At 46.0% G+C, this 25,188-nt stretch overlaps 1 protein-coding gene across 6 annotated transcripts in view; it reads right to left on the bottom strand.

The window, feature by feature from the left end:
• ACACB (acetyl-CoA carboxylase beta) overlaps positions 1-25,188 on the bottom strand; it is an 85,904-nt gene that overhangs the window by 34,339 nt on the left and 26,377 nt on the right. For all 6 annotated transcript variants that reach the window (XR_006286081.1, XR_006286082.1, XM_043529914.1 and 3 more), the window contains 22 exons: positions 18,511-18,643; positions 17,024-17,162; positions 16,439-16,548; positions 15,518-15,599; positions 15,038-15,136; positions 13,759-13,868; positions 12,096-12,206; positions 11,362-11,571; positions 9,551-9,721; positions 8,800-8,961; positions 8,333-8,496; positions 7,322-7,472; positions 7,111-7,214; positions 5,562-5,643; positions 4,648-4,793; positions 4,252-4,402; positions 3,893-4,027; positions 3,194-3,340; positions 2,282-2,470; positions 790-890; positions 283-371; positions 62-186 (listed from right to left, as the gene is read on the bottom strand). Coding sequence is in view for 4 of the 6 variants with exons in the window: in XM_043529914.1 (XP_043385849.1) it covers positions 62-186; positions 283-371; positions 790-890; positions 2,282-2,470; positions 3,194-3,340; positions 3,893-4,027; positions 4,252-4,402; positions 4,648-4,793; positions 5,562-5,643; positions 7,111-7,214; positions 7,322-7,472; positions 8,333-8,496; positions 8,800-8,961; positions 9,551-9,721; positions 11,362-11,571; positions 12,096-12,206; positions 13,759-13,868; positions 15,038-15,136; positions 15,518-15,599; positions 16,439-16,548; positions 17,024-17,162; positions 18,511-18,643 (2,911 nt within the window). In the remaining 2 variants the exon portion in view is untranslated. The remainder of the gene's footprint in view (positions 1-61; positions 187-282; positions 372-789; positions 891-2,281; positions 2,471-3,193; positions 3,341-3,892; positions 4,028-4,251; positions 4,403-4,647; positions 4,794-5,561; positions 5,644-7,110; positions 7,215-7,321; positions 7,473-8,332; positions 8,497-8,799; positions 8,962-9,550; positions 9,722-11,361; positions 11,572-12,095; positions 12,207-13,758; positions 13,869-15,037; positions 15,137-15,517; positions 15,600-16,438; positions 16,549-17,023; positions 17,163-18,510; positions 18,644-25,188) is intronic.

Genomic DNA, 25,188 nt, shown 5'->3' with positions numbered 1-25,188 from the left:
GCTGTTTCTGATCCAACTTGCCACCCACCCTAGTCTCACAGAGGTTGCCATTTTTACTTACAATTAACATGATCACCAGCAGATTCTTCTTTGCCACCTGGGCATGAGAGAAGATGCACTCGAGCACCGGGGTCATGTCCAATTTGTACTGCTCCCTCAGGTTGATCACACATTTGTCATAGTGGGCTGGGGAGACAACAAGCATCCACTGGTTAGATTAGTTCCCCCAGGCCTGCGGAACAGCACTGGGCCCTCGGCAAACACGCCACCGCTTCCTCTGACCTTGTTGGAACTGGGTTTCCACTTGCAAGTATCTTCTCAGCAAGTCTAACACGACAGATTTCATGTAACCCCGAATGCCGCTGCGGTACCTGGGAACAGGGGAGAGGACCGAGTGTGCCACATCCCAGAGCTAACGCGCCATTGCATTGGCCACGCTGCTTTTGCTGGGAATCAAACATGGACTAGGAAGCAGTCAGGGTGGATCCTCCTCTCCTGGGGCAGGCAAATGACTCAAGCCAATAGCACTCGGTGCATGAGCCAGGAAGTGGTGCTCACCCAATGCTCTGCTTGCTCAGGACAAAGAGGGGTGCAGCATTACTGCCAGCCTTCCCACATGGCTCATCTTGCAGTCACCTACACCAGCACTGGTCCCGCTCGCCCTGCTGCTCTGACCCTTCTCCACCTCCCTCGGAGTCAGGGCTGGCACTAGTTTCTATGGAGCATTTCACAGCACATCTGGAAACCTCCCACACTGTAGAGCGTGCCACAGCACAGGAAGGCATTCACCTCTGGACTAGCTGCATAATACTCTGCGTGTTCATGAAGAAGACTTCCCGGTCTGCCTTCCTCTGCAAACTGGCCGCATGGCTGTCCAGTATGCTAGCGATCTGCACAGAGCAGAAGAAACACGGGCATGAAGGAGCTAAAAAATAGCTTGGGCACTAAAGTCTGGAAAACCAAGGGGATGTGACTTACAAGTACTCAGAAATGGCTAAGAAACCAACATGAAGCTCCCCCTTTTCTCTTGCTCTACACATATTCCCCCTTTTAAGAGACTATATTAATTAGCAGGAACTCTAGTTGGATTTTCAAAGAATCCACATGTCTAACTGTTTCACTCCTTTGAAATCCTCAGCCTGTGAGCAGCAGTAAGTAATTTCCATTTTCCCAAAGATCAGGGGCAGGTTCTGCAATGCCTCACTCATGCAAGTTGTCCCAACTCATGTGAGCAGTTCAATTAGTTTCAGTTAGACTAGTCAGAGTAAGGATTTGCACGACTGATCCTGTGTCTTTATGGTTGCCATTCTTGGACACTACAAGGCTGTAGAGATGTCTCCATAAATTGGAAACATTAATTCCAACCCTGCGAAGAGGAAGGGCAACAAGTATTATAAGGGGAAGAAAAAACATCTCTGTTTGGTAAGCACAGTACAGCCAGCCAGCTAACCTGCCTGCCACAAGACATTCCAAGTGTGCCTGTGTCCCAGCAGGAATAATTCAGAAACCCACCACAATCCCACCCCCCCGCTTTTTTTTTAATTAACATCATATGCACTGTTATGAACAATGAAATGTAGCTGTAGCTGTGTCAGCCCCAGGATATTAGCAAGACAAGATGGGTGAGGTAAAATCTTTTATTGGACCAACTTTTGTTGGTGAGAGAGACAAGCTTTCGAGCCACACAGCTTGTTTCTCTCATCATCAGACACTGGTCCAATAAAAAGATATTACCTCACCCACAGTGTCCCATGAACAATGAAAGACAGACATTCATCAGTACACGCTCACTGGAAAGCCTTACAGCAGGGAAACGGTGCCTGGCTTGACAGAAACCTATTTACAGAAAACACACAGAGGTGAAGTACACTGACCTATTCCAGCCGCACTTACATGGAACATTCAGAGTAACAGCTGAGAAGACACTTAACTTTTTCAGATTTCAAATAGGAAAAGGATAGCTTAAAGAGGTTAGCTCAATTTTAGAGGGAAAAAAATTGCTTCAGGGCTGAGAGCTTGTGTAAAAGATTTCAGATTAAACTATATCTGTTACAAACGTTTGCTGATCAAAAAACCATTTTTCCCCACACAATTTAAAAAAAAAATGTATTGAATAGGACATTTTCCCCATTAATATTTTTGATGAAACCCCATCGTTTAGCAGAAAAACTTTTCAGGTGAAAAATTCTGACCAATTTAGCATGAAAAGAAAAAAAAGACGGATAGTCACCAAGATATTAAAGAGGATGGAATACAAGACCATCCCTCTTGTACGGCTTACCTGCTGACTGGGAAACTGACATAGCACCGAGGTGATGTTACTAGCGTATTGTGCCATCACTTTTCGAATGGATTTCTCCACTGACGCTGGGATTCTGCCAGACACGTTGGTCATGATCTCCTGCAGCTCCAGAAGAGGCAGGGAGGGGTCCCGTAGGGTCTTCATCAGCTCACATACCCATTCTTTCATCTAAGCAAAATAAAGATTATTGCTGCGAAGATGTCACAGAAAAACATCAGAGGCTGATGTGTCAGGAAAGGCAAGTGAACGGATCTCGACATCCCAATGAAAACTATGCTTGCAGCCCTGTAACCAACAGGTCAGGCGGGCTAGCACAATGGAATTAAGGATGGTTTCTCAACTGTGGCACTGGGCTGGGAGTAGCATCGAACCAGGTATAGAACCCCAGTCAGAGTCACTGATTGTCAGAGGTGCTGAGCACCTGCAGCTCTCACTGACCTCAGTACAAGTGGCAACAGTTCAGCATTTCTCATAAATCACGCCCTTAGAGTCCTTGTCTATAAAATGGGGATGACACCTTCCTACCTGACTACACACCAGGTGGTTGGTCGTAAGCCTTAACTTCAGCCTTGTGAAGGACTTTGAGATCACTGGATGAATGGAGGGCACAAAAGATGTGCTAGCCAGTGCTTAACATTAAGGAGCTCAGCAAGCTGTTATCCATTTCCGCCAAGGTTGCCACCTAGAGAAATACTGTACGTGCTCTTTGTTATTACACTGATCGTGGGGGACCATTCCAAGAAGAATACAAGTTAAACTAGATTTGAGAGTAGATCCAGGTCTTCATCCATGTATGAAAGAGAAATTGAAGAAAAGTTCATTGGCATAAACATATCAGTTAAAATACCCTCTGGGTATTGGAAGCAGATGCCATCAGAGAAAGGCACTTACTTTTGCACTGAAATATGGCTCTGGCAAGCAGTACCCATTCATGACATTGATCAGATTTGACAGGACACTGTGAAAGACCTGGTGCAGCTTCAGGCCACCGACTGGCAACATCTGCTGGGTGGGGAGGCTACCTGTATACAACTGGGCCTGAGGTCGAATACAAGAGAAAGAAAGCATTTGGAATATAAAATGAGAGTGGAAAAGAGAAAAGTGAGGCAGATCTCATTCAAATTAAACAACCATCTAGAAAAATACATGAGCACAACCTCAGCAGGCAAGGAAACTGCTCAGTACTGTCATTATTTTAATTAAAATGCAAAGGAGGGTGTCATCAGAATGAATCAAGTGGTCAGTTTCCAAATAAGAGGCATTAGAAAAACGTATGTCAGAATTTCTTATTCTGGTCATTTTCAATCAAGTCTTAATAATCAAAATTCAGTTTTCTGTCCAAATCCCACAAGGCATATATGATTAAGATACAGACTAGCTAGGGCCAACAGAATATTTATATAAAGGCCACACTTTCAAATACCAAAATTCTACATCATTGCTAAGTATCTGGTGTGTTAAAACCTCAAGTGAACATACATATTAAGATACTGAGACATAAGAGACAGACAGTTACAAGTCACGGATGACCTGATTAGTCATGTACGTAAATAGAAAATAACCTGGTTCTGTCCCAGCAACAATACTCACTGGGTGCACTTTGGTAGGATCATCTAAGTCGAGTCTAGCTATGACACAGCCTGCCTCCAGCAATGCTCCTGGCCGTTTTATATAATGTATATGGCCAGATTCCTTCACCACCAGGGCCAAAATAATTTTCATCACCTGTAGGAGGGTTGGTGGAATAGTCAGAGTGTAATAAATGAATATCATCCACGCAACACCAAGAGCCTAGGGCAGTCATTTTCTTCCAAGTGTCACAATAGTGACATGGCTTCTTCTTTTTTTATTGTAGGGATGCATGTACACAATCTGCATTTCTTTATCAAGCATACAGATTGGAAGCCATTTGCCACTCAGTGACACTATCTGCACTAACCTACAGTTACCTCTATCTCTGCAAAACTGTGCCCTACGAAGACGTGGCCTCCATCTTCCACCGTGTACTTCAGCAGTTTCCCAGCAGAGGGCGATCTCAGCACAGTCGGATCTTTCTCCTTTTCAAAGTCACATGTTTTGTTACCAATGGTGATTCGGTAGCTTAAGGAGAGGGGAAAAAGAACAGGAGGACTTGTGGCATCTTAGAGACTAACAAATTTATTTGAGCATAAGCTTTCGTGGGCTACAGCTCACTTCATCGGACGCATTCAGAAGAGGGGAAATTCTGTTACTGCTCAACCTATTTGCTGCCTGCTGCAGAAGCAGCTGCAATTGCTGCTGTGTCTAGTCGCGAGATTGGGAAGAAATCTGCAGCAGTGGGATAACGAGTCAGCTCTCTAACTTACCAGTTAACTTCTTCTTTCATGTACGTCGTGTAACTGTTACCATTATAGGAAAGCAGCACGCCGCCATCATTCAACCTGTGCACGTCTATCTCAATGTGAGTGTTATTCATTATAATGACATAAGTTGTCAGAGACTGACGGGCAACCTGTTGAAAAATACCAAAGAGAGAGGCTTTAAATGTGAACATTAAAATCTTCACGGAGATCAAGACGTAGGCTTGCCTTGCCAGGCTGCGGTGTATCAGCCCTTTGAGATGACACCAGAAGCAGAGCTGTCATTGTGTAGTGGGTGGGAGCAGGATTTAGCATGGAATACGGACTTGCTTCTCCATGCCCACCCCGCCCCCCCCGGTCACTTAGACCAGTGTTTCTCAACCTTTTTGCTATCAGGGACCAGCTTGCTGCCTTCCTAAACTGTGTCAGGGAGATCTCAGGGACTGGTCGCTGAGAATCCACAGACCAGTCGCTGAGAAACATTGATTTAGATCACAGGATTTGAGGTTAGTGTTTGAATTGCTAGTCCGGTTCTACAGCTCAATCATCTGTAATTTCAGCTGATCCTCCACTTTCCCATGATAAGAAAGTGATTTAACTAACTAAAGCTGCTACCTATCTAGGTTTATGAATGGGAAAAGCCAGCACTTTATTAGAGGCATTAACTCCAGCAACAGTCCATCTGGAAGCAGAAAAATTCTCTACACTGTAAAAACAAATAGCTAAACTCATTTAAAATGAGACTTTTTAAAAAAATGGATAACGAAGATTCTTTTATTATCTTTTGATTGAAAGTACCCACCCAGAAGTGCTTGTCTGTACTGGTGACAGATACATGTAGAATCTGCCTAGCCGTGTGTAGTAATGCCTGCGCGAGCCAAAGTCCCCACAAGCTTGGAAAAACACAAGACACTGTTTACCTTGAGAGCATACTTCACACCTTCATAAATAAGCTCCACTTCTACAATGTTCAGCAGGGAACCCGCTGGCAGAACCTGGCCCCTAAGGGACAAGGGTAAAAAGTCAGACACCAAGAGAACTCAGCTACACTGTATAACCCATCAGCACTAGTCCAAAGAGCAGGTTTAGATCGCAGTGGACTGCAGAAGAGAGCTTTTAAAGGGGACTTGCAGGGGAGAGAAAGAGTTCGGTTTTGCATCCCCTTTCTGATGTATAAAGGCAGTGTGAAAGTTTATAAAACATTTTAAAGTGGTGAGGGAGGAGTTGTGCTGTTTCACATGAGCAATTAAGCTTGTCTCCCCTACAAGATTCTATGATGATGGCAGAGCTACTAACATGACACCATCACAAGAGTGAAGTGAGTGAAAGTTCAGCAATTGAGAGGGGAAGGGGCTTTTAGCCAGCCTGATTAAAACTTTGGTTTTTGTCATCATCTACTTAGCTCCAGTGGCTAATGAACCATTGGGAGACAGAATGTCTTAAATAAAGATTCCACACTCCCACCCTTCAACTAAGGTGTAAAAGTTCACAATACACATCTCTGAAAAACCACAAGAAGTCCCACAGGAAAACTGGTGAAGAGTGACCTTGACATTCCGAAGGTAAAAAAACCCAGCAACTTAAAAACAAAACAAAAAAACCTTTATTCATAGACGTTAAAGACCAGAAGGGACCATTATGTTAATCTAACCTGACTTCCTACGTCACAGAAGCAAAAAGCAAAAACCTTGGGTTTTCTATTTTAATATCTCATCTCCTTTGCTGGCCCCATTAAAGCTCTAGAGGTCGAACAGTGAAGTTTCCTTTCCTCCACTTAGCTGCCTTAGATAAAGAATATAGGAACACTGTCTTCATATCCCACTCTGGAAATCAGCAATGTAACCACTAGTCAACATTCTGTACCTTGTTTTAACTCCCTTAGTGGCTGGTCATGCCTTACTCTGCTAAGGTGGGAACTTGCATTAGACAAAATCATGCACCATTAGCCTGAATGTGTGTGACAAAGGTCAGCTTATGTGCCGAAAAACCTTGGATCTCTCACTCACTCTCTAACACATGCATGTGCGGCTCAATAACAAGCATTTTCTTATTACAATAGTATGTACAGTCCTCTACCAAGACTGGGACCCTAATCCACTAGGTGCTATACAAACACATAGTAAGAGGCAGACTGAAAGAGTCCCTATCTCAAAGAGCTTTTAGTCTAAAAAGACAAAAAGGTGTGAGGAGAAACTGAGGCACAGACAGGGGAAGTGATTTGCCTATGGTCACTCAGCAGGCCAGTGACAGAGCTGGGGACAGAACCACATCTCCTGAGCCGCAGCCCAGCACCCTGTCCACTACCTCTCAAACACAGCACTTTATGTTACATGCTCCATATTCCCCTGCTCTCGCTGAAGACCATTACAAAACTCCCATTCGTTTCAGTGGGACCAGTATTTGGTCATAAGAACGGTTTAACAGCCACACTTCATTGTGCTTATCCCCGTTAGTCACTTGGCACTTTACCTTTCAAGCGAATGCAGGAAGTCAGTCATACAAGTCCTAAACAGGGCATCTGCTACATTCAGAGCACCGCAAACCACGCCCAGCATGGTGTCTGGCTTCTCGGCCTAGCGGGGGAAAGAATGACACTTCCAGCACATTGTGGACAGCAGGTCCATGTGAGAATGAAGACGATTAGCCAGAGGGAAGAAAATCAGAGCTCAGCTTCTCCCACCTGCACTTTCTCAGCAATCAGGTGGTCCAGCCAGCCAGTATCTATCTCGTTGTTCTGAAAACTCTCAGTCTCCAGCAGCTTAATCAGGTACTCGACTGTTGTTCTGAAATCCCCACGGATAGACAGCTCTTTCAGTGCCACAACCATATTCCTTTTAAAGAAAAGTTCCTCTGTTAATACTGAGTTTAAGATGCATGATAAATATTCAGTGCTAAGCATACCGATCTATTGGGGCACACAGGATAACTATTTCTTTCCCCCCCTTAGCAAATGTCTTTGCCCACTTCATTTTCTACCATACAAAGTACTAAAGACCCAGAATCTGATTTATCCAATACACTAGTGCAAGAGCAGACGCTAAACTTCTCTTTACAAAACATACAAACACATATGCCACATTTTAATTGGATTTCAACTGACATGCAAGAAGGCTCTTCCACAGCAGCCAAGGTATAGACAGCAAGCTACACAGAATTTAGTGGTTGAGGAGCTGCATATGGTGATAGGCAACCTTACAAAAACCTAGCTAGATAAAGTGTTTCTATAACCCCGGAGAGAGACAGCCTGCAGTCAAAAGCTGTCTCCGAGTCTGTTATTAAAAGTCTGCCCTTTCTGCATGTTCAGCTCTTAAAAAAAATTTTTTTTTGGCCTACTGGGAAACAGTTTACTTTGAAAGATAACAGAGTAGCTCTGTGAGGCCACAAAGCAGCAAAGCACATGACCAGCACCAGTAAGAGCAATACACAGAGCTAAGCATTAAGTGCTTTGCTGAAGCAGGGCTAAATCACCACAATTCTGAATATTTCAGTTTAGTTTGAACAGTCTCCCTAATTGCCCTGCAGGTCTCTTTGTCACAAGTCCACAGCTAAACTGCTCAGAAGAGCCGAAGCGGCTCATTGCCTCTTAGGGTTAAAACCAAATATTTTTCATATCTAAACCCATCAACATTCAGTGACACTTGAGTCCCCTGAAGAATGCTTATTGCTAATCCTACTGGGAGGAAATACTGACGAGATGGCCTCCTCGCGGTTCTCTCCCCAGGAGAAGCAGTGCCCAAACTGCGAATCAGCAAATTCGTGCAAACCGCCAGCAGCTGCCACACTGAAATAACCCCAAACGTTCTTGCTGCTACGGAAATTCAGCTCCTGCACTGTCCCTGAGCTTGGCTTGAACCCCTAGAGTCAACGTAAAAAAACACAAAGTAGTAAGAAAGAAGTTTACATTTGAAACCGAACAGGTGCAAGTCAGGAAAGAGGAATCCCATTGCAAACAACAGCTATGATATAAGTCCGCCTGTGGATTCCATTAACCCCACCAATCTCATCTGAGAATATGTCCAATATTCTGACATTTGATCAGTGGAGGGCCTCTCAGAGTTCAGATCTTGCTACAAACAAGGTCGCGCCCTGCCCTCACCCACATTTCAATTTGATCCAGACCAAAGCTGGAGCTTTCTAAACAGGGTTCCATTTACTCACCTCATCAGGGTTTTCACTGGTGACTCTAGCAGCAATGACATGGCCTCTGGGCACTGGGATATTTGCAGGGCTCTCAAAGCAGATGGGTGTATCAGCCCATGGCGACTCTCCATACAGCACTCGGATGTCTTTTATTCTGTGCAAGGGGACACCCATTGCAATCTGCACAAGTGCCCATCAGAAAAAGGAGACAAAGGAGACGTGGCTTGGATTCTTCTAAATTAGCTTTGAAATGAGGCTTCAGCATGACAATTATAGCCAGTCAGTCAGACTGGCTGGCTCACGTAAACGGGAAAGGGACAAGGAGCCTTTCACCCTCTAGATCTCCAGTTCAAATCCAACCCCTTCTGGAGGAACTGAATGAAGCAGCCATCTGATGGCTGTTCAGAGCCCTGTGTGAAGTGACCTTAAGAGCAGTCATCCCAACTGGTCACTTTGTGGGCATATTTTTGAGGTGCTCAGGACTGATGGCGCATGGAGACCAAATGTCCCTCTCACTCTAGAGATGGCTCCTCTGGGTTGGGAGTAAGACATCGCGCAGGGGCTTGGTCTGCTGCTGCCCATGTTCTACCTCTTGATGGAGAGAGAAATTCCTTCTCCCAGTCTGCCAATCTAGTACCTTTCACAAGCTCCAAACTCACACACAACATGTGGCTCAAACCAACAAGTGCCTCAGAGTCATTCATGTATTGCAACCGCTTTAAGGAAAGCAACAGTGGGAAAAAATAGTATGTTGACAAATTTCAAATACCTGTAGCTGAGCCGCAGGTAAGTTCACATCAGCAATCATTTCTGTGCAAGGATGTTCCACTTGCAAGCGGGGATTTAACTCCAGAAAGTGGAAGCCGCCATCTTCACTATAGAGGTATTCGACTGTCCCTGCACTCACATAGCCCACCATCTTTGCAAGGCGTACTGCGCACTGAAAACACAACACAAACACATCTGGCTTTTGTGACACTAGCTCCTGCTAGTCCACAACTGTAAAGCGCTTTGCCTGGTGTTCAGAGTTTATTACAGGCATGTTTCTGACATGTCCCTCATGTAATATTTCCAGGGCACTACATCAAATTGGGGAAAGACACATGTCGAAGCAATACAAATAAACAGGAAAAAAAAAAGCATCAGACCAAGAGGGAGAACGAATTTTTACACTAACACTGGAAAGCAATTTACAACCGTGATCCCTTTAGTGTGCAGCTGGTAACTGACTGTGAGCCACACAATGCAGCACAGAAACATGGAAGCAACAGAAGTCATTAGGAGATGGGACAGAGCGTCACTTGGGAACGGAGGAATAAAAGCCACTACACCTGGTTAGTTAAGCTGTGTCAGGTTTGCAAGAACCAAGACTTTGACGTTCAGCCTGCTCCTTAATTACGTGCTTAATATGGGAGAGGTAATGTAGAGCTACCAAACTCTACAGCAACCAGAGGTGGATAGTGGCAGCTAGAAAAAATTTCAAGCAGATAATCAAAATCATCCATCAAAAATGCTAGTTAAATTAAACAAACCTCCCCACCTTAAGAGTCACTCATTCAACTGAGATGTTGGTAAGCACGGGGGTTGTTTGTTTTTCTATGTGTGTGTACAGCGCCCAGCACAATGGAGACCTGGTCCTTGATTGGGGCCCTTAGTGGCTACTATAATGCAAATACTAAAACAACAAGTGTACTGCAGAAAGGTGAGATCACATTAGTCGCACAAGAGGTACCAGAGGCTTGTGAAGTAAGGAATACTCACGTGACTAAAGGCTAGACCCTTAGGTCACAGCTGATCCACTGGGACAGTGTTTCCATACCCTAGCCCCAGGCTACAACAGAACATTTATCCCTCTAGAAAGGGGAGGTGGTCATGGCTCCCAGGCTGAGAACCCCCAGTTCGAGGAGATTGTGGAAGGGATACAAGAATTAACTTGCTGGACACTCATGAGTAGGGCCGTAACCAAGGCAGGGCAAGCGGGGCAGCCACCCAGGGTGCAAAGCTGTGGGGGTGGAAAAGTGGGGTGGAATCAGGTGACACTTAAAGCCCTGCGCAGCAGGGCTCGTGGAGAAAGCATCACCTCCAGCCCATGACTCACCACAACGGGCCACCTAGCCTGTCTGGGTTGGGGGCACAACCAAAAAAAATCGGGGGGTTAGGGGGGGACTGTAACCCTGTGTCCCGTCTCCCTGCCCAAACATCACCTCTGGGAGGGGAAATGATGAAAAAAGGGAGGGGACCCAAATATGTTTGCTCGCCCCGGGTGCTAAAATGCCTAGTTCCAGCTCTGCTCATCAGGCAACCTCTTGGGTTTGTGATTTTAAACATTTGGCTGAAACGCGAGGGCTGTACACAAGCATCTGAACAGTTCATCCTGGTGGTTTTCCATTTATACTTGGAGTGTAAGCTTTCTGAGCCTGGCATGGTCTCCTAGCACAATGGGGCCTTGCTCAGGGTTCCTAGGCATTACCAAAATACATATAAGACGACTAATAGCTAAAACGTTCCTCTTCTTTAACATCCCCTCTCTCTGTCAGAGCCACCTCAGCCCAGCCCACAGAAAAGACCCAGAATATCTACCTGCTCCATAAAGTCAAACATGGAGGGAGCCGCTACCGTCACCGGTGCCTCTTCAATTATTTTCTGATGCCTGCGCTGTAGGGAGCAGTCTCGGCCAAACAACGAAACCGCGCTCCCATACTGATCGGCAAGGACCTGCACCTCCAGGTGCCGGGCGTTCTGGGCTAATTTCATCACAAAGATGGGGGACCCTGGGGCCTCGCTCTGTACCTGGGAGGCGAGGAGAAGAGCGTGAGAAATGCATTCACATGGTGGATGCAGGCTTGTGTATTCCCTGATACTGATGACATGTGTAAACCCATCCTCCGTGGGGGAAATTCACTGCTGGACAGAGGGCTGGCACCAGGCCTAGGCACCAATACAAATATCATTCATGTTCCCAACTCCGTTATGTACTGAGTTTTACACATCTTTTTAAAACATAATATTAGTGTTTGAACGGACTATAACTCTGACCCCCAAAATATGCCTATAAAATCAGTCAGGGAAATAGTGGGGAATGAGTGCTCTTCTATTACATATACTTTTAAAGGGAAAAAATTAAAAAGGCAGGATTTGTGGGGAGGATAAGGCCCTCCTCAGAGCTTCGGGGAGGGGTGGGGAGAGTTAAAAAGGCAGGTATATGTTCGGATGGGGGTGGAGGGAGGCGTCCTCCTTGGTGCCTCTTACTTCTGTGAGGGAGCAAATTAAAAAGGTGGGATTTGGGGGTACGAACTCTCCTCAGAGTCTCTCACTTGTCTGAAGCAGCCAGTGAATTCCTCTGTGGTCTCTGCTTTCCGGATTCCTTTGCCACCGCCGCCTTCTGAAGCCTTTATCATCACAGGATAGCCAATCCTCTCGGCTGCCTGGAGGAGGGAAAGGGCCAGAAAGTTGAAGGGAAAGGTTTAGATGTTTCTGGGCCAAATGCAACCCTGGAGTAAGTGGGTGCGGCACTCATCGAAGCCCACAGAGTCGGGTCCCCTGGCCCTGGGGTTCAATTTGTCCAGAGTGAATACAACGGACACAGATGCACTCATTGAATTCCTCTCAATTTAACAGAGAGGGAGCTGGTGGCAGATCAGCTGCTTGGAGGGCCTCAGCCCTCAAACAGCTCCCATTAGCTCTGATCCAAACCAGTCCCCGTCTGCTGGATTTCAGGGTACCTCTATTTTGCACAGCCTGCAGCAGGAGGTGAGGTGTGGTGAGAGTTTGGATCTTCAATGGGGAGGGGAGCATTGTACCAGGTAGAGGGGTCGGCTCTTCTGGCTGTTAGGCATGTGACAGTCACTGCTGAAATTTATTTTTGTTTCTGTGACACGTGCTGGGAGCTAATAGCCCTGGTCAGGTCCCTTTCTATTACTATTAGGAATCCAATTAAGGAATAGAATCAGATTCCCAGGGCAAAAGGGACCACTGTGATCATCTAGTCTGATCCCTGTACAACACAGACCACAGAACTTCCCCCAATAATTTCTAGAGCAGAGCTTTTAGAAAAACATTGAGTCTGGTTTTAAAAATTCTCAGTGACATAGAATCCACCATGATCCTTGGTAAATTGTTTCAATGGTTAATTACTCTTATCATTAAAGCTTTACACCTTATTTCCAGTCTGAATTTGTCTAGCTTCAACTTCCAGCCATTGGATCATGTTATATCTTTCTCTGCTAGACTGAAGAGCTAATTATTAAATGTATGTTTGACATGTAGTGACTTATATACTGTGATCAAGTCACCCCTTAATCCTCTCTTTATTAAGCTAAATAGACTAAGTCTATCACTAATCCTTTAATGATTCTTGTGGCTCTTCTCTGAATCCTCTCCAACATATAAACATCCTTTTTAAGTGAGGACACCAGAACCGGACATGGTATTCCAGCAGCAGTCACACCGGAAACAATTACAGAGGTAAAATAACCCTCTCTACTCCTGCTCAAGATTCCCCTTTACTGCACCCCAGGATCACATTAGCTCTTTCGGCCAGTGTCACACTGAAAACTCATGTTCAGCTGATTATCCACGCCCACCCCCTCAATCTTTTTCAGAGTCACTTCTTCCCAGGAGAGAGTCCCCCATCCTCTAGGTACAGCCTACATTCTTCGTTTCTAGATGTATACATGTAGCCATATTAAAATGCACATTGTTTGCTTGCTCCCAGTTTACCAAGCAATTTGGATCACTCTGAATCAGCAACCTGCCCTCTTCATTATTTAGCACTCCCCCAACTTCTGTATCATCTGCCAACTTTAGCACGGATGAATTTGTTTTCTTCCAGGTCATTGATAAAAATGTTAAATAGGGCAAGGGCAAGGACTGATCACTGCGGGACGCCATTGGAAACACACCCACTGGGTGATGATCATTCCCTGTTTACAATTTCAAATAAAATGAGCTGAGCCGCTGTTGGGCCCGGATCTTTACCTCCAGGCCTTCATCCACGTCCTTTACACAGCCTCGTGCATAAGTCTCCAGGGAGACGCTGATTGTTCTCCGCTGCTCACAATCCTCCTCCGTCCATTTTGCCATGAGACCTACAGAATGAAACATTGACCTCAGAAGGCCTTAATGCAGCAGAGGGGCACATGCTTATAGAGGGACCTCGCTAACTCATTCTCTTGCCTTGGAGACCCACAGCAAATGGCTGGATTTGACAAGTTACTGAAGCTTCCTCACCACCAGCCCAGCCATAGGAACTACTACAGCCATATTTCCACTGTGAATCATATGGGAAAGCAACCAGGGGTGCACAGTTTGTCTGGAGAGCAGCCAGGCCAGATTTAGCAGGGACCAATTGTATTCCCCAAAGCCCTGTTACACAGGAGAGCAGCTCTGAGCCAGAGAACAAACCTGCAGAGATCTCAGCATTGCTATTACCAAGGTTGTTTTGGGTTGTTTACCAAGGTTTTGGGTTGTTTTTTTAAATCATTCTGGCTCTTTTTTTAAAACCCCACACATATTGGGGTCTGGCAGCCCTCCAGCAGCGAGGCAGCCAGGCATCTCACCATGGCAGAGACCCCAGATTAGTATCTCAAGTCCGATAAACTCTGAGCCATCAAAAGCCACAGGGCTGTGGCTGAGCTGAGACATGGACAGCAACACCTGTAAATTCTCTCTGCCACCCACTTCCCTGTACTGGGAGAGTGATCAGGAACCAGGCTTAGGTACCCATCCCTAGAGAGCCGAAGCACAGACACAGAACAAACAGAAACAGAGGGGACCGAGAGGCGAGGAGGGAAGGGAGAAAACAGTGAAGATAAATACGATAAAGTGAGAATGGCTAAGGCAGACGAGGAGGAGATTATGAATGGGAGAGTTTGGAAAAAAAAAAACTGGATGAAAAACTACTTATGAGGGTAAAAGCAACAATAGAAGCCCAAGGAAGAAGAGATGCATCAAGACAGAGCAGGAGAATTGGCGATTAGGAAGAGAAAAAAGGAAAGCACTAAGGATTCACAAAACTCCTGCTTTATACAGCAACTGGAGTCAACAATTTAATGATGGATTGGCTGTTCCTGGCAGGCAGAAAAGTAAGCACTTAAATGTGCCTGGGCAGAGGAGGAGTGACATCCCACCCAAGATCTGGCCCGTTGGCTAGGAGGATCCCCACTTTTTCCCTTCTAAGTTTGACAGAAAACGCCCAAATAAATCTGACACAAGCCAAGTTCAGACAAAGCATGTCTCATGCAGAAGGCATTCTTACCACTTCCGCTCCACGGCAACGTGGGGATCTGGACAGTCTGGGCTACAATGGTGGAAGCCACTTTATCTCCCAAAGCCCACATGGCTTCACTGGGAGGACCTTAAAGCAAGCAGAAAACAAAAACATGAGGAGGTCAGCGCCTCAAACTCACAGCAGTAGTGGGTCCCTTTTCAAAGGGAGACAAAGAACTCCGTATCCCACCCACCCTCCACCCACATCAAACATAACTGAGTAAAAGCACACATTATGAGGAATGTAACTGGAAAGTCTCCAAGAACCCTGGCTTGAGAGTCCCTACATTAGTAGATTAGTGTGTAGGGCCAATACACACAGACACCACACTCTGAAATAGTGGTGCCCACCAGAAGCCAAGGACACCAACACATTTGCTAACTTAGTGTATGAGACGCCCTGGGACAGTGGTGGGTTTTGCTGGTTTAAGCAGAGGGCTGCATTGAGGGGAAAAAGCAAGAACCCTACCTAGGAAAGCCACCCCATGTTTCTGCAGCAGCTCCGGAAGCTTAGGGTTTTCAGAAGCATGGCCCCAGCCAGCCCACACAGCCTGCGATGAAAGAGAAGCAGTGAGTGTGTGAGGATAGCTGTCCGCACAAGTATCCTCCCATCTTTGCCTCACAGCAGCCTGTGCTGCCCTCTAATAGAGACAGGCGCAGATCAACAGCATGGATCCCAACACCATCAAACTTCAAAGTCCTAACCACAGCTTTGGCCTCTCTCTACAATCCACCTGTTCCCCTTTGAGAGTAAGAGTATTAGTCACAGTCTTTAAAGGCCTAAGTGGTCAGGGAGCCATTTACCTGAGGATTCAACCCCTCCCACTCTGTCCTGTCATGGTGGTAACAATCGGTGGGTGTTCTTGTTCTCAGTTCCTCAAAGGATGGAGCCATGGTACGCTAAACAGAGGGGCCACCTAGCCTGGTGGCACCTTCCCCCTCATGCCACAGCGCCAAAGTGGCAGCTCTGAGGGCACAGACCAAGGTACAGGTCTGCTCCGGGCTTTGAAGGTCATTTGTGTAACAGAAAGAGCAGGGATGGTTCCAGAGCCATTTCTGTTTGTAACTTAGCCAGGAGACCCCCTTTGCTGCCACAGTGCTGGGCACTGCGAATAATTACCCCCCCGTCAGGAGCCAGAGCCTCAGCTCTGCAGACGCATTCCATTCTCTCTTGTTGCCCACTGAAGCCAACGGGAATTTTTCCATTCATTTGTACAGGCACTGGCAGGCCCTAAGATCTCCGGTTGTCCCCCCAGAATTACCTGCCTAATGCCAGGACCCATTTCCAGACCATCAAATATGCCCAGGAGGATTCCTGAGCTTCAGGTTCATAACTTTTGTGTGACCATCCCTAGTCCATGAAGGCCAACCCCCTGTGCGCTGCTTGTACCTGCACTGGAATCCTCTTGGAAATATCCACGATCAGCTCTACGTTGGCATAGTTGTTGTTGTTGGCTCCCCCAGGGACGGGAACATAGTGATCAGCCATTTTGATGTACTCTGGAAGAGAGAGCCCATTCATGGTAGTGTACAGAGCAGTGGGCTGGTCAGGGGGTAACACGCATAGCAAACTGACTGCATCAGAGTTGACAACTTCAGCTCCTATTATGGCTGCTGCCCCAGGGAACTGCAGCCATGACAAGCTGCACACATCACTGTATATTGCAAAGTAACTACGGTTCTAGAACCCAAGGGGGGGAAGAGGCTAAATCTATCAGTTGGTCTGATCCTATCGTCCATGCAAAGGAGAAACTCTGAAAACACTGGGAGATGCCCTGGCTCATGACTGCAGGCGTTTGTGCAGAATGGCCTCTGACTAAAACCAGTCACTACACAACTTCCCAGGTGATGCCGAGGCGAGAACAAAGAGGCAGCAGCACGGGTGCCTATCAGGAGATGTCTGCAGTAGGTACCGCAAGGAAAGAGGGAACGCAAATGTCAGGTATTGGTTAGATTTTATGGACCTAGGACTTACCTGCATTCGCTTTAAGATCTTCAGGTGTAACCATGACGACAAATCGAATTGCTCGCTCATTTCTGAACATTTCGTAGGCCCACCTGCGGATGGAGCGCATGCACTTCACAGCAGCAATGCCATTATTTGCAATCAGAACCTGGAAGCAAGAAGGCAGAAAGGAACACAAGGGTCAGAGGGAGGTGTTTGGATCTGACTGGACTCAAACCTGCAAAAGGCAGAGAGACCCTTCATTTTCCCTGAAAACCGAGACGAGGGCACCCAGCACCTTGCAGCATCTGGCCCTAATGCACAGCTATGGGAATGGTAAAAAGGCTGGTACCTTATTCAAAATTCTGCCAAGACACCAAAATTGCAGACTTTAGATCACTAAAAGGGAGTTACGTAGTAACATGTATGTTGGTCATTACACACACAGTAGTGTTATTGACATGGGAGTTTCATGGTTGTAGAGAGAGTAGAATAGCAGAATACAGGGACAGACACATTATAACAGCCCAGAAAGTTCACAATAGCTCCTTTCCAAGAGCTGAACTTTTGCAGGAAGTCTCCAGATGAAGGAAGCATTAGGCTAGTTACCGTTTCTACACAAATGAGAAAAAGCTGAAATATGAGGACAAATTCTGCTCTTGGTTACTCCACTGAAGTCAAAGTAGTTATTCTGGATTTATTCCAGGCACAATGGAGATCAGAATCTGGCCCAATGTCTGCAATACAATTCATAAACACCCTGAAATGCAGAGGGACTCTCAGCCACTCACTGACAATTAATTGCAATGTCTGTTCCCATCAAACTAAACCAGTTCAGGAGCAGGCTGCCTGCGATTGCTGAAGTTGAGACAAGATCAATGTTTCTAACAAACACGGTTTCTCGAAGCTGTGACTTGACTGCCAGTCTTCATGATGTCGAGTCTTAGCCAAAAAGCTTTACTTTTGGGATGGTGGGAAATAATTTTGACAAGAACAACTTGGCTGATTCAAGCATAACACAAGGCACTGCCCAGCCCTGGATATGGGAAGGAATAAAATACCTCACAAAGCTCTGCAGAAGCCCTTTCTCTGAGGACTGAGAGCACAGCACTGACTGGCTTCAACAGGTAGCACCCTCTAGAAAGGTGTTGGACGCAACATTGGAAATCAAGAGTTGAGGTTTACAATGAAAAGAAAAAAGGAAGGAACTTTCAGGCAATCAGCAGGGACAAGGGAGAAGCGGGTTCGCACACATGTACCAAGGGAGGAAAGAAGCAAAAAACTGCATATAGGAGACACCTCTAAGAAGTTCCAAAGAGTTTTGTATTTGTAGGGTCCATTTTGATGTTTAATGGTGCTTTGACATAACTGACCTATGTTAATATCCTAGGAACCTCCATGCCAAGACCCTACAGAATATAAGAACTGTTCAGGAAACCAGCATCCCAACTGCAAAGAGAGCTAGGAAGCCAGACGTCCCCGAGAGCATGCGCTTGGCTGGGCTAAGGCCAAGGTACCTTTTCAATAATGCGGTTCCCCCCAAAACGAGTCATGAACTCAGCAGGTGAGGCCACAGTGAAATCCCTCTGGAGATCCAGCTTCTTCTGCTCTCGGCCTCTCTTGACCAGGTGCAGTCCTGACATGCTAGGCCTGAATCAGGTACAAAAAAACACGTTTAAAAATCATCATCAAAGCAAGGCTGCTGTCTAGATACGCCAACAGTTCAGAAGGGCAGAGTCAGATTGATGTCAGGCTTGGGACTCTGAGAAGGAATGAATTTGGCAAGCCATGCAACAGCCTAAAACTTAAGATGAAAAACAAACCATTGCAGTAATACTTTGCTCCTCCAACCAAGGGTCTCAAAGCAGTGAACAGCCATCAGTTAACCTGTACACCCCAGATGAGGTAAATACGGGATATAAAGGATTGCTTTACCAATATGCAGACACTTCTGAGACAGGACACAGCAGCTGTTTAAATGGCACACTGAACAAGGGGTGAAGGAGAACACTGTATTCAATTGAGAGACATGGGAGCAGTAAATTTAGGTAAGCGAAATGTAATTTGTCAGGGCTGAATCCCCTACTCTTATGCAAAGTGACAGGATATCTTTAATGATGCCAAGTGCCCAAGACCTTGGCTTTGTGTCACTGATTTCAAAACCATTGATAAAAGGCATCTATGCTGTTAGGAGAGATGTTCTATCTCTACACAGATACCCTAAGAGAGGCTGAGAGCCATCCTGGTGTTTGCATTTCAGACCACAGAAGTGCACACATCCAAAATCACTGGGGAATTTCAGGACTGTTGACGGACAAGGCCGAGTGTGTGTGTAGCTACCATCGGGAGAACAACAGTGCCATGACAAATACTAATCCGCTTCCTGCCTGACAAAGATTCACAGAGTACACAATGCTGGCAACGTGCCAACGCTCTGCTCATAAGCAAGAGAAACAGGAAGAACCCAGGGGTGACAAAATGCAGAGTGCACTCAACAATCGACAGCAAGAGCGAAGTCCCTTGCTAAACTTCAGAGGCTTATTACACACACACACACACACACACACACACACACACACACACACAGAGTCTCTCCAGCTACAGAGGGTGCTGAGGCAACCTTTTATCAACTAACTGAACTCCCTGGGGGAAAGAGTCATTTCCTGGCAGGAAAGCGTTCTGTTTCCATGCCAAACCGGGCACCGAAGTTCAGTTAGCACAGTTACATAGCAAGACCTTTCCGGATCCCAGATCCCATCACGTGTCCACCTTCCCCTCATCCAATGTATGCTTAGCGTTTGAGGCCTCTGTAGTGTCAAGACAGATTCAGCACAGGTCAAGTCTTCAGAGGCAAATCCTGCCCCCTGCCCCACACACTCCGTACCTCTACCTTGGCAGGAACAGAAGGCAGTGGAATCAGTACAGTTCTCTTGCACAGGCAGGTGGGGGGAAGGCAGTACAGGGAACCCACGCAGAGGCTGGGGAACACACCTCTGTAGGCATTTCCCTCCCCCTAACTGGTGTGTGTGGGTGGGGGGGGAGACTTTGAGAGGTGAGCAGGAGAGGTGCATGGCTAGCAATTTCCTTTTTCACAGATCAGTCAACTTCACTCCCCACGCCACTCTCTGCACCCCCATGATACTCCCCTGCAGACAGACTCCCAATGTCTCAGGCTGCGCACAGGATCTGGGATTTGGCTCTTCCCAAGCAGGGGCCTGATCTTTGACTCCTGTTCCTTAGGCAGGAGAACAATCAAAGTTCCACACGTTTGAGAACAGACCTCTCAAGTAAGCATGACCTAAGATTTCAGTTAAAAAAAAAAAAAAAAGAGAAGTTAGGCCTGATTCAAGGCCAACGACTGGCTCTCCACAGAGGGAAAGGAAAAGCTAGCGACCTAAACAGCTTCATTTTTTATGATCAATACTGTGTGTGTTACAATCGTTCAATGAGCTGGGAAGGCTTCAAAATGAGGATCCACCCAGATCCTTTGTTGGCCAGGCCTGGTGCAGACCACAACACACCCACATCTAGCACACGGGGTTGAGATTCACTCTCATACAGTTGCATCTTGTAACTGAAGTAGGCCACTACTGGTTACTGAATAAATTCGGAACGAGGCTGCCTTGGACGGCAGTAGTGAAGCACGTGGGCCAGGAGAGCACTGATACAAACAGGAGATACTGAACTCACTGTGCCTTATGTGACAGAATTCTGGCCACCCTGTGAAATACTTCCCAAGGATAGCATGGCTGCTGGTGGTGCTTCCCTTGTCTACAGATGTTGCTTCCACTCTGTTCTGCTGTGAGTTTGGAGTTTAATTTTTGCTTTGGTTTAAAATACTGTGCTGCTCTGCTTGGAGGGGAGGTGTTACGTTAGCACTGGTACTACAGTACCAGTACAGGTCACAGTGGAGAACAGAGCCCTGTTGTGTAAGATACTAGCCCTGCGCCAAAGAGTTTACACTCTAAACAGACAAAGGGTGAGAGAGGAAACAGAGGGTGTCTAGGTTACACAGCAGGTCAGTAGGAGAGCCAGGAATTGAAAGCAGGTCTCCCAGGGGCCAACGCCCTGTCTGCTGGACCACAGTGTTTCTTGTAGGGGGCAACTTATGCAAACGAGCCTGACACACAGATAGGACAGGAACAAGAAAAGCATGTCATCCAGAGAACAGCTGCTTCTTCACTGCACCTAGAGCTGATCAAAATTATTATTTGTAAATAGTTCAGCCAGCAAGTTTTAACATAAACACTTTCAATTAAAAAGAAAAGGAGTACTTGTGGCACCTTAGAGACTAACCAATTTATTTGAGCATAAGCTTTCGTGAGCTACAGCTCACTTCATCGGATGCATACTGTGAAAAGTGCAGAAGATCTTTTATACACACAAAGCATGAAAAAATACCTCCCCTCACCCCACTCTCCTGCTGGCAATAGCTTATCTAAAGTGATCACTCTCCTTACAATATGTATGATAATCAAGTTGGGCCATTTCCAGCATAAATCCAGGTTTTCTCACCCCCCCCCCCCAAACACACACACACAAACCCACTCTCCTGCTGGTAATAGCTTATCTAAAGTGACCACTCTCCTTACAATGTGTATGATAATCAAGGTGGGCCATTTCCAGCACAAATCCAGGGTTTAACAAGAACGTCTGGGGCGGGGGGGGGGGGGGGGGGGGGGTAGGAAAAAACAAGGGGAAATAGGTTACCTTGCATAATGACTTACCCACTCCCAGTCTCTATTCAAGCCTAAGTTAATTGTATCCAATTTGCAAATGAATTCCAATTCAACAGTTTCTTGCTGGAGTCTGGATTTGAAGTTTTTTTGTTGAAGAATTGCAACTTTCATGTCTGTAATCGCGTGACCAGAGAGATTGAAGTGTTCTCCGACTGGTTTATGAATGTTATAATTCTTGACATCTGATTTGTGTCCATACGTAGAGACTGTCCAGTTTGACCAATGTACATGGCAGAGGGGCATTGCTGGCACATGATGGCATATCACATTGGTGGATGTGCAGGTGAACGAGCCTCTGATAGTGTGGCTGATATTATTAGGCCCTGTGATGGTGTCCCCTGAATAGATATGTGGGCACAGTTGGCAACGGGCTTTGTTGCAAGGATAGGTTCCTGGGTTAGTGGTTCTGTTGTGTGGTATGTTTCAGAGTAACAGCCATGTTAGTCTGCATTCGCAAAAAGAAAAGGAGTACTTGTGGCACCTTAGAGACAAATAAATTGGTTAGTCTCTAAGGTGCCACAAGTACTCCTTTTCTTGTTGTGTGGTATGTGGTTGCTGGTGAGTATTTGCTTCAGGTTGGGGGGCTGTCTGTAGGCAAGGACTGGCCTGTCTCCCAGGATTTGTGAGAGTGTTGGGTCATCCTTCAGGATAGGTTGTAGATCCTTAATAATGCGTTGGAGGGGTTTTAGTTGGGGGCTGAAGGTGACGGCTAGTGGCGTTCTGTTATTTTCTTTGTTAGGCCTGTCCTGTAGTAGGAGACTTCTGGGAACTCTTCTGGCTCTATCAATCTGTTTCTTCACTTCCGCAGGTGCGTATTGTAGTTGTAAGAATGCTTGATAGAGATCTTGTAGGTGTTTGTCTCTGTCTGTGGGGTTGGAACAAATGCGGTTGTATCGCAGAGCTTGGCTGTAGACGATGGATTGTGTGGTGTGGTCAGGGTGAAAGCTGGAGGCATGTAGGTAGGAATAGCGGTCAGTAGGTTTCCGGTATAGGGTGGTGTTTATGTGACCATCGTTTATGAGCACTGTAGAGTCCAGGAAGTGGATCTCTTGTGTGGACTGGACCAGGCTGAGGTTGATGGTGGGATGGAAATTGTTGAAATCATGGTGGAATTCCTCAAGGGCTTCTTTTCCATGGGTCCAGATGATGAAGATGTCATCAATATAGCGCAAGTAGAGTAGGAGCGTTAGGGGACGAGAGCTGAGGAAGCGTTGTTCTAAGTCAGCCATAAAAATGTTGGCATACTGTGGGGCCATGCGGGTACCCATAGCAGTGCTGCTGATCTGAAGGTATACATTGTCCCCAAATGTAAAATAGTTATGGGTAAGGACAAAGTCACAAAGTTCAGCCACCAGGTTAGCCGTGACATTATCGGGGATAGTGTTCTTGACGGCTTGTAGTCCATCTTTGTGTGGAATGTTGGTGCAGAGGGCTTCTACATCCATAGTGGCCAGGATGGTGTTATCAGGAAGATCACCGATGGATTGTAGTTTCCTCAGGAAGTCAGTGGTGTCTCGAAGGTAGCTGGGAGTGCTGCTAGCATAGGGCCTGAGGAGGGACTCTACATAGCCAGACAATCCTGCTGTCAGGGTGCCAATACCTGAGATGATGGGGCACCCAGGATTTCCAGGTTTATGGATCTTGGGTAGTAGATAGAATATCCCAGGTCGGGGTTCCAGGGGTGTGTCTGTGCGGATTTGATCTTGTGCTTTTTCAGGGAGTTTCTTGAGCAAATGCTGTAGTTGCTTTTGGTAACTCTCAGTGGGATCAGAGGGTAATGGCTTGTAGAAAGTGGTGTTGCCCCAACCTCAGCCGTGCGGAACACAATGCCATCCACAGCCTCAGAAACAACTCTGACATCATAATCAAAAAGGCTGACAAAGGAGGTGCTGTTGTCATCATGAATAGGTCGGAATATGAACAAGAGGCTGCTCGGCAGCTCTCCAACACCACTTTCTACAAGAAAAGGAGTACTTGTGGCACCTTAGAGACTAACCAATTTATTTGTCTCTAAGGTGCCACAAGTACTCCTTTTCTTTTTGAGAATAACACGGCTGTTACTCTGAAACATACCACACAACAGAACCACTAACCCAGGAACCTATCCTTGCAACAAAGCCCGTTGCCAACTGTGCCCACATATCTATTCAGGGGACACCATCACAGGGCCTAATAACATCAGCCACACTATCAGAGGCTCGTTCACCTGCACATCCACCAATGTGATATGCCATCATGTGCCAGCAATGCCCCTCTGCCATGTACATTGGTCAAACTGGACAGTCTCTACGTAAAAGAATAAATGGACACAAATCAGGTGTCAAGAATTATAACATTCATAAACCAGTCGGAGAACACTTCAATCTCTCTGGTCACGCGATTACAGACATGAAAGTTGCAATTCTTCAACAAAAAAACTTCAAATCCAGACTCCAGCGAGAAACTGTTGAATTGGAATTCATTTGCAAATTGGATACAATTAACTTAGGCTTGAATAGAGACTGGGAGTGGCTAAGTCATTATGCAAGGTAACCTATTTCCCCTTGTTTTTTCCTAACCCCCCCGCCAGACGTTCTTGTTAAACCCTGGATTTGTGCTGGAAATGGCCCACCTTGATTATCATACACATTGTAAGGAGAGTGGTCACTTTAGATAAGCTATTACCAGCAGGAGAGTGGGTTTGTGTGTGTGTGTGTTTGGGGGGGGAGGGGGGGGGGAGAAAACCTGGATTTATGCTGGAAATGGCCCAACTTGATTATCATACACATTGTAAGGAGAGTGATCACTTTAGATAAGCTATTGCCAGCAGGAGAGTGGGGTGGGGGAAGGTATTTTTTCATGCTTTGAGTGTATAAAAGATCTTCTGCACTTTCCACAGTATGCATCCGATGAAGTGAGCTGTAGCTCACGAAAGCTTATGCTCAAATAAATTGGTTAGTCTCTAAGGTGCCACAAGTACTCCTTTTCTTTTTGCGAATACAGACTAACACGGCTGTTACTCTGAAACTTTCAATTAAATTTTTCATAATTTTCTTCTTTGTGATTCAACCAGATCTAAATATTCTGAACCTCTGTCTAGTATTCCAGCAATTGCCATGCAGAGAAAGCGCACAGAAGGCCTCAGATACTAGAAATATATAAGAGAATATTTAAAATCACAACAAAGCTTTTACACTAGGCGATTCAGACACATTAAATCTCAGTCTTAACATCTGGAAAGCTATACGTGAACAGCTAAAACAGTAAGTTATTGATGAATGTGTGTATAGTACACATGCCTTGACTTCATTGTTCTGAATACTATATATAGAAAACTAAATAAGAACTGTAATAAATAAGAAGGAAAGTGATATAGAGAATCATTATGCCAAATTTTAAACATCTCATTACAGCTGCGATATGAGAAGACCATTTATCAAACTTGGGCATCTAAATTAAGGCACCCAATTGTGTGTT

This window comes from Chelonia mydas, chromosome 15, assembly GCF_015237465.2.
Source record: "Chelonia mydas isolate rCheMyd1 chromosome 15, rCheMyd1.pri.v2, whole genome shotgun sequence".
NCBI lineage: Eukaryota > Metazoa > Chordata > Testudines > Cheloniidae > Chelonia > Chelonia mydas.
The sequence above is the reverse complement of the archived record's forward strand: the minus strand, read 5'-3'. Positions and strand labels throughout refer to the sequence as shown.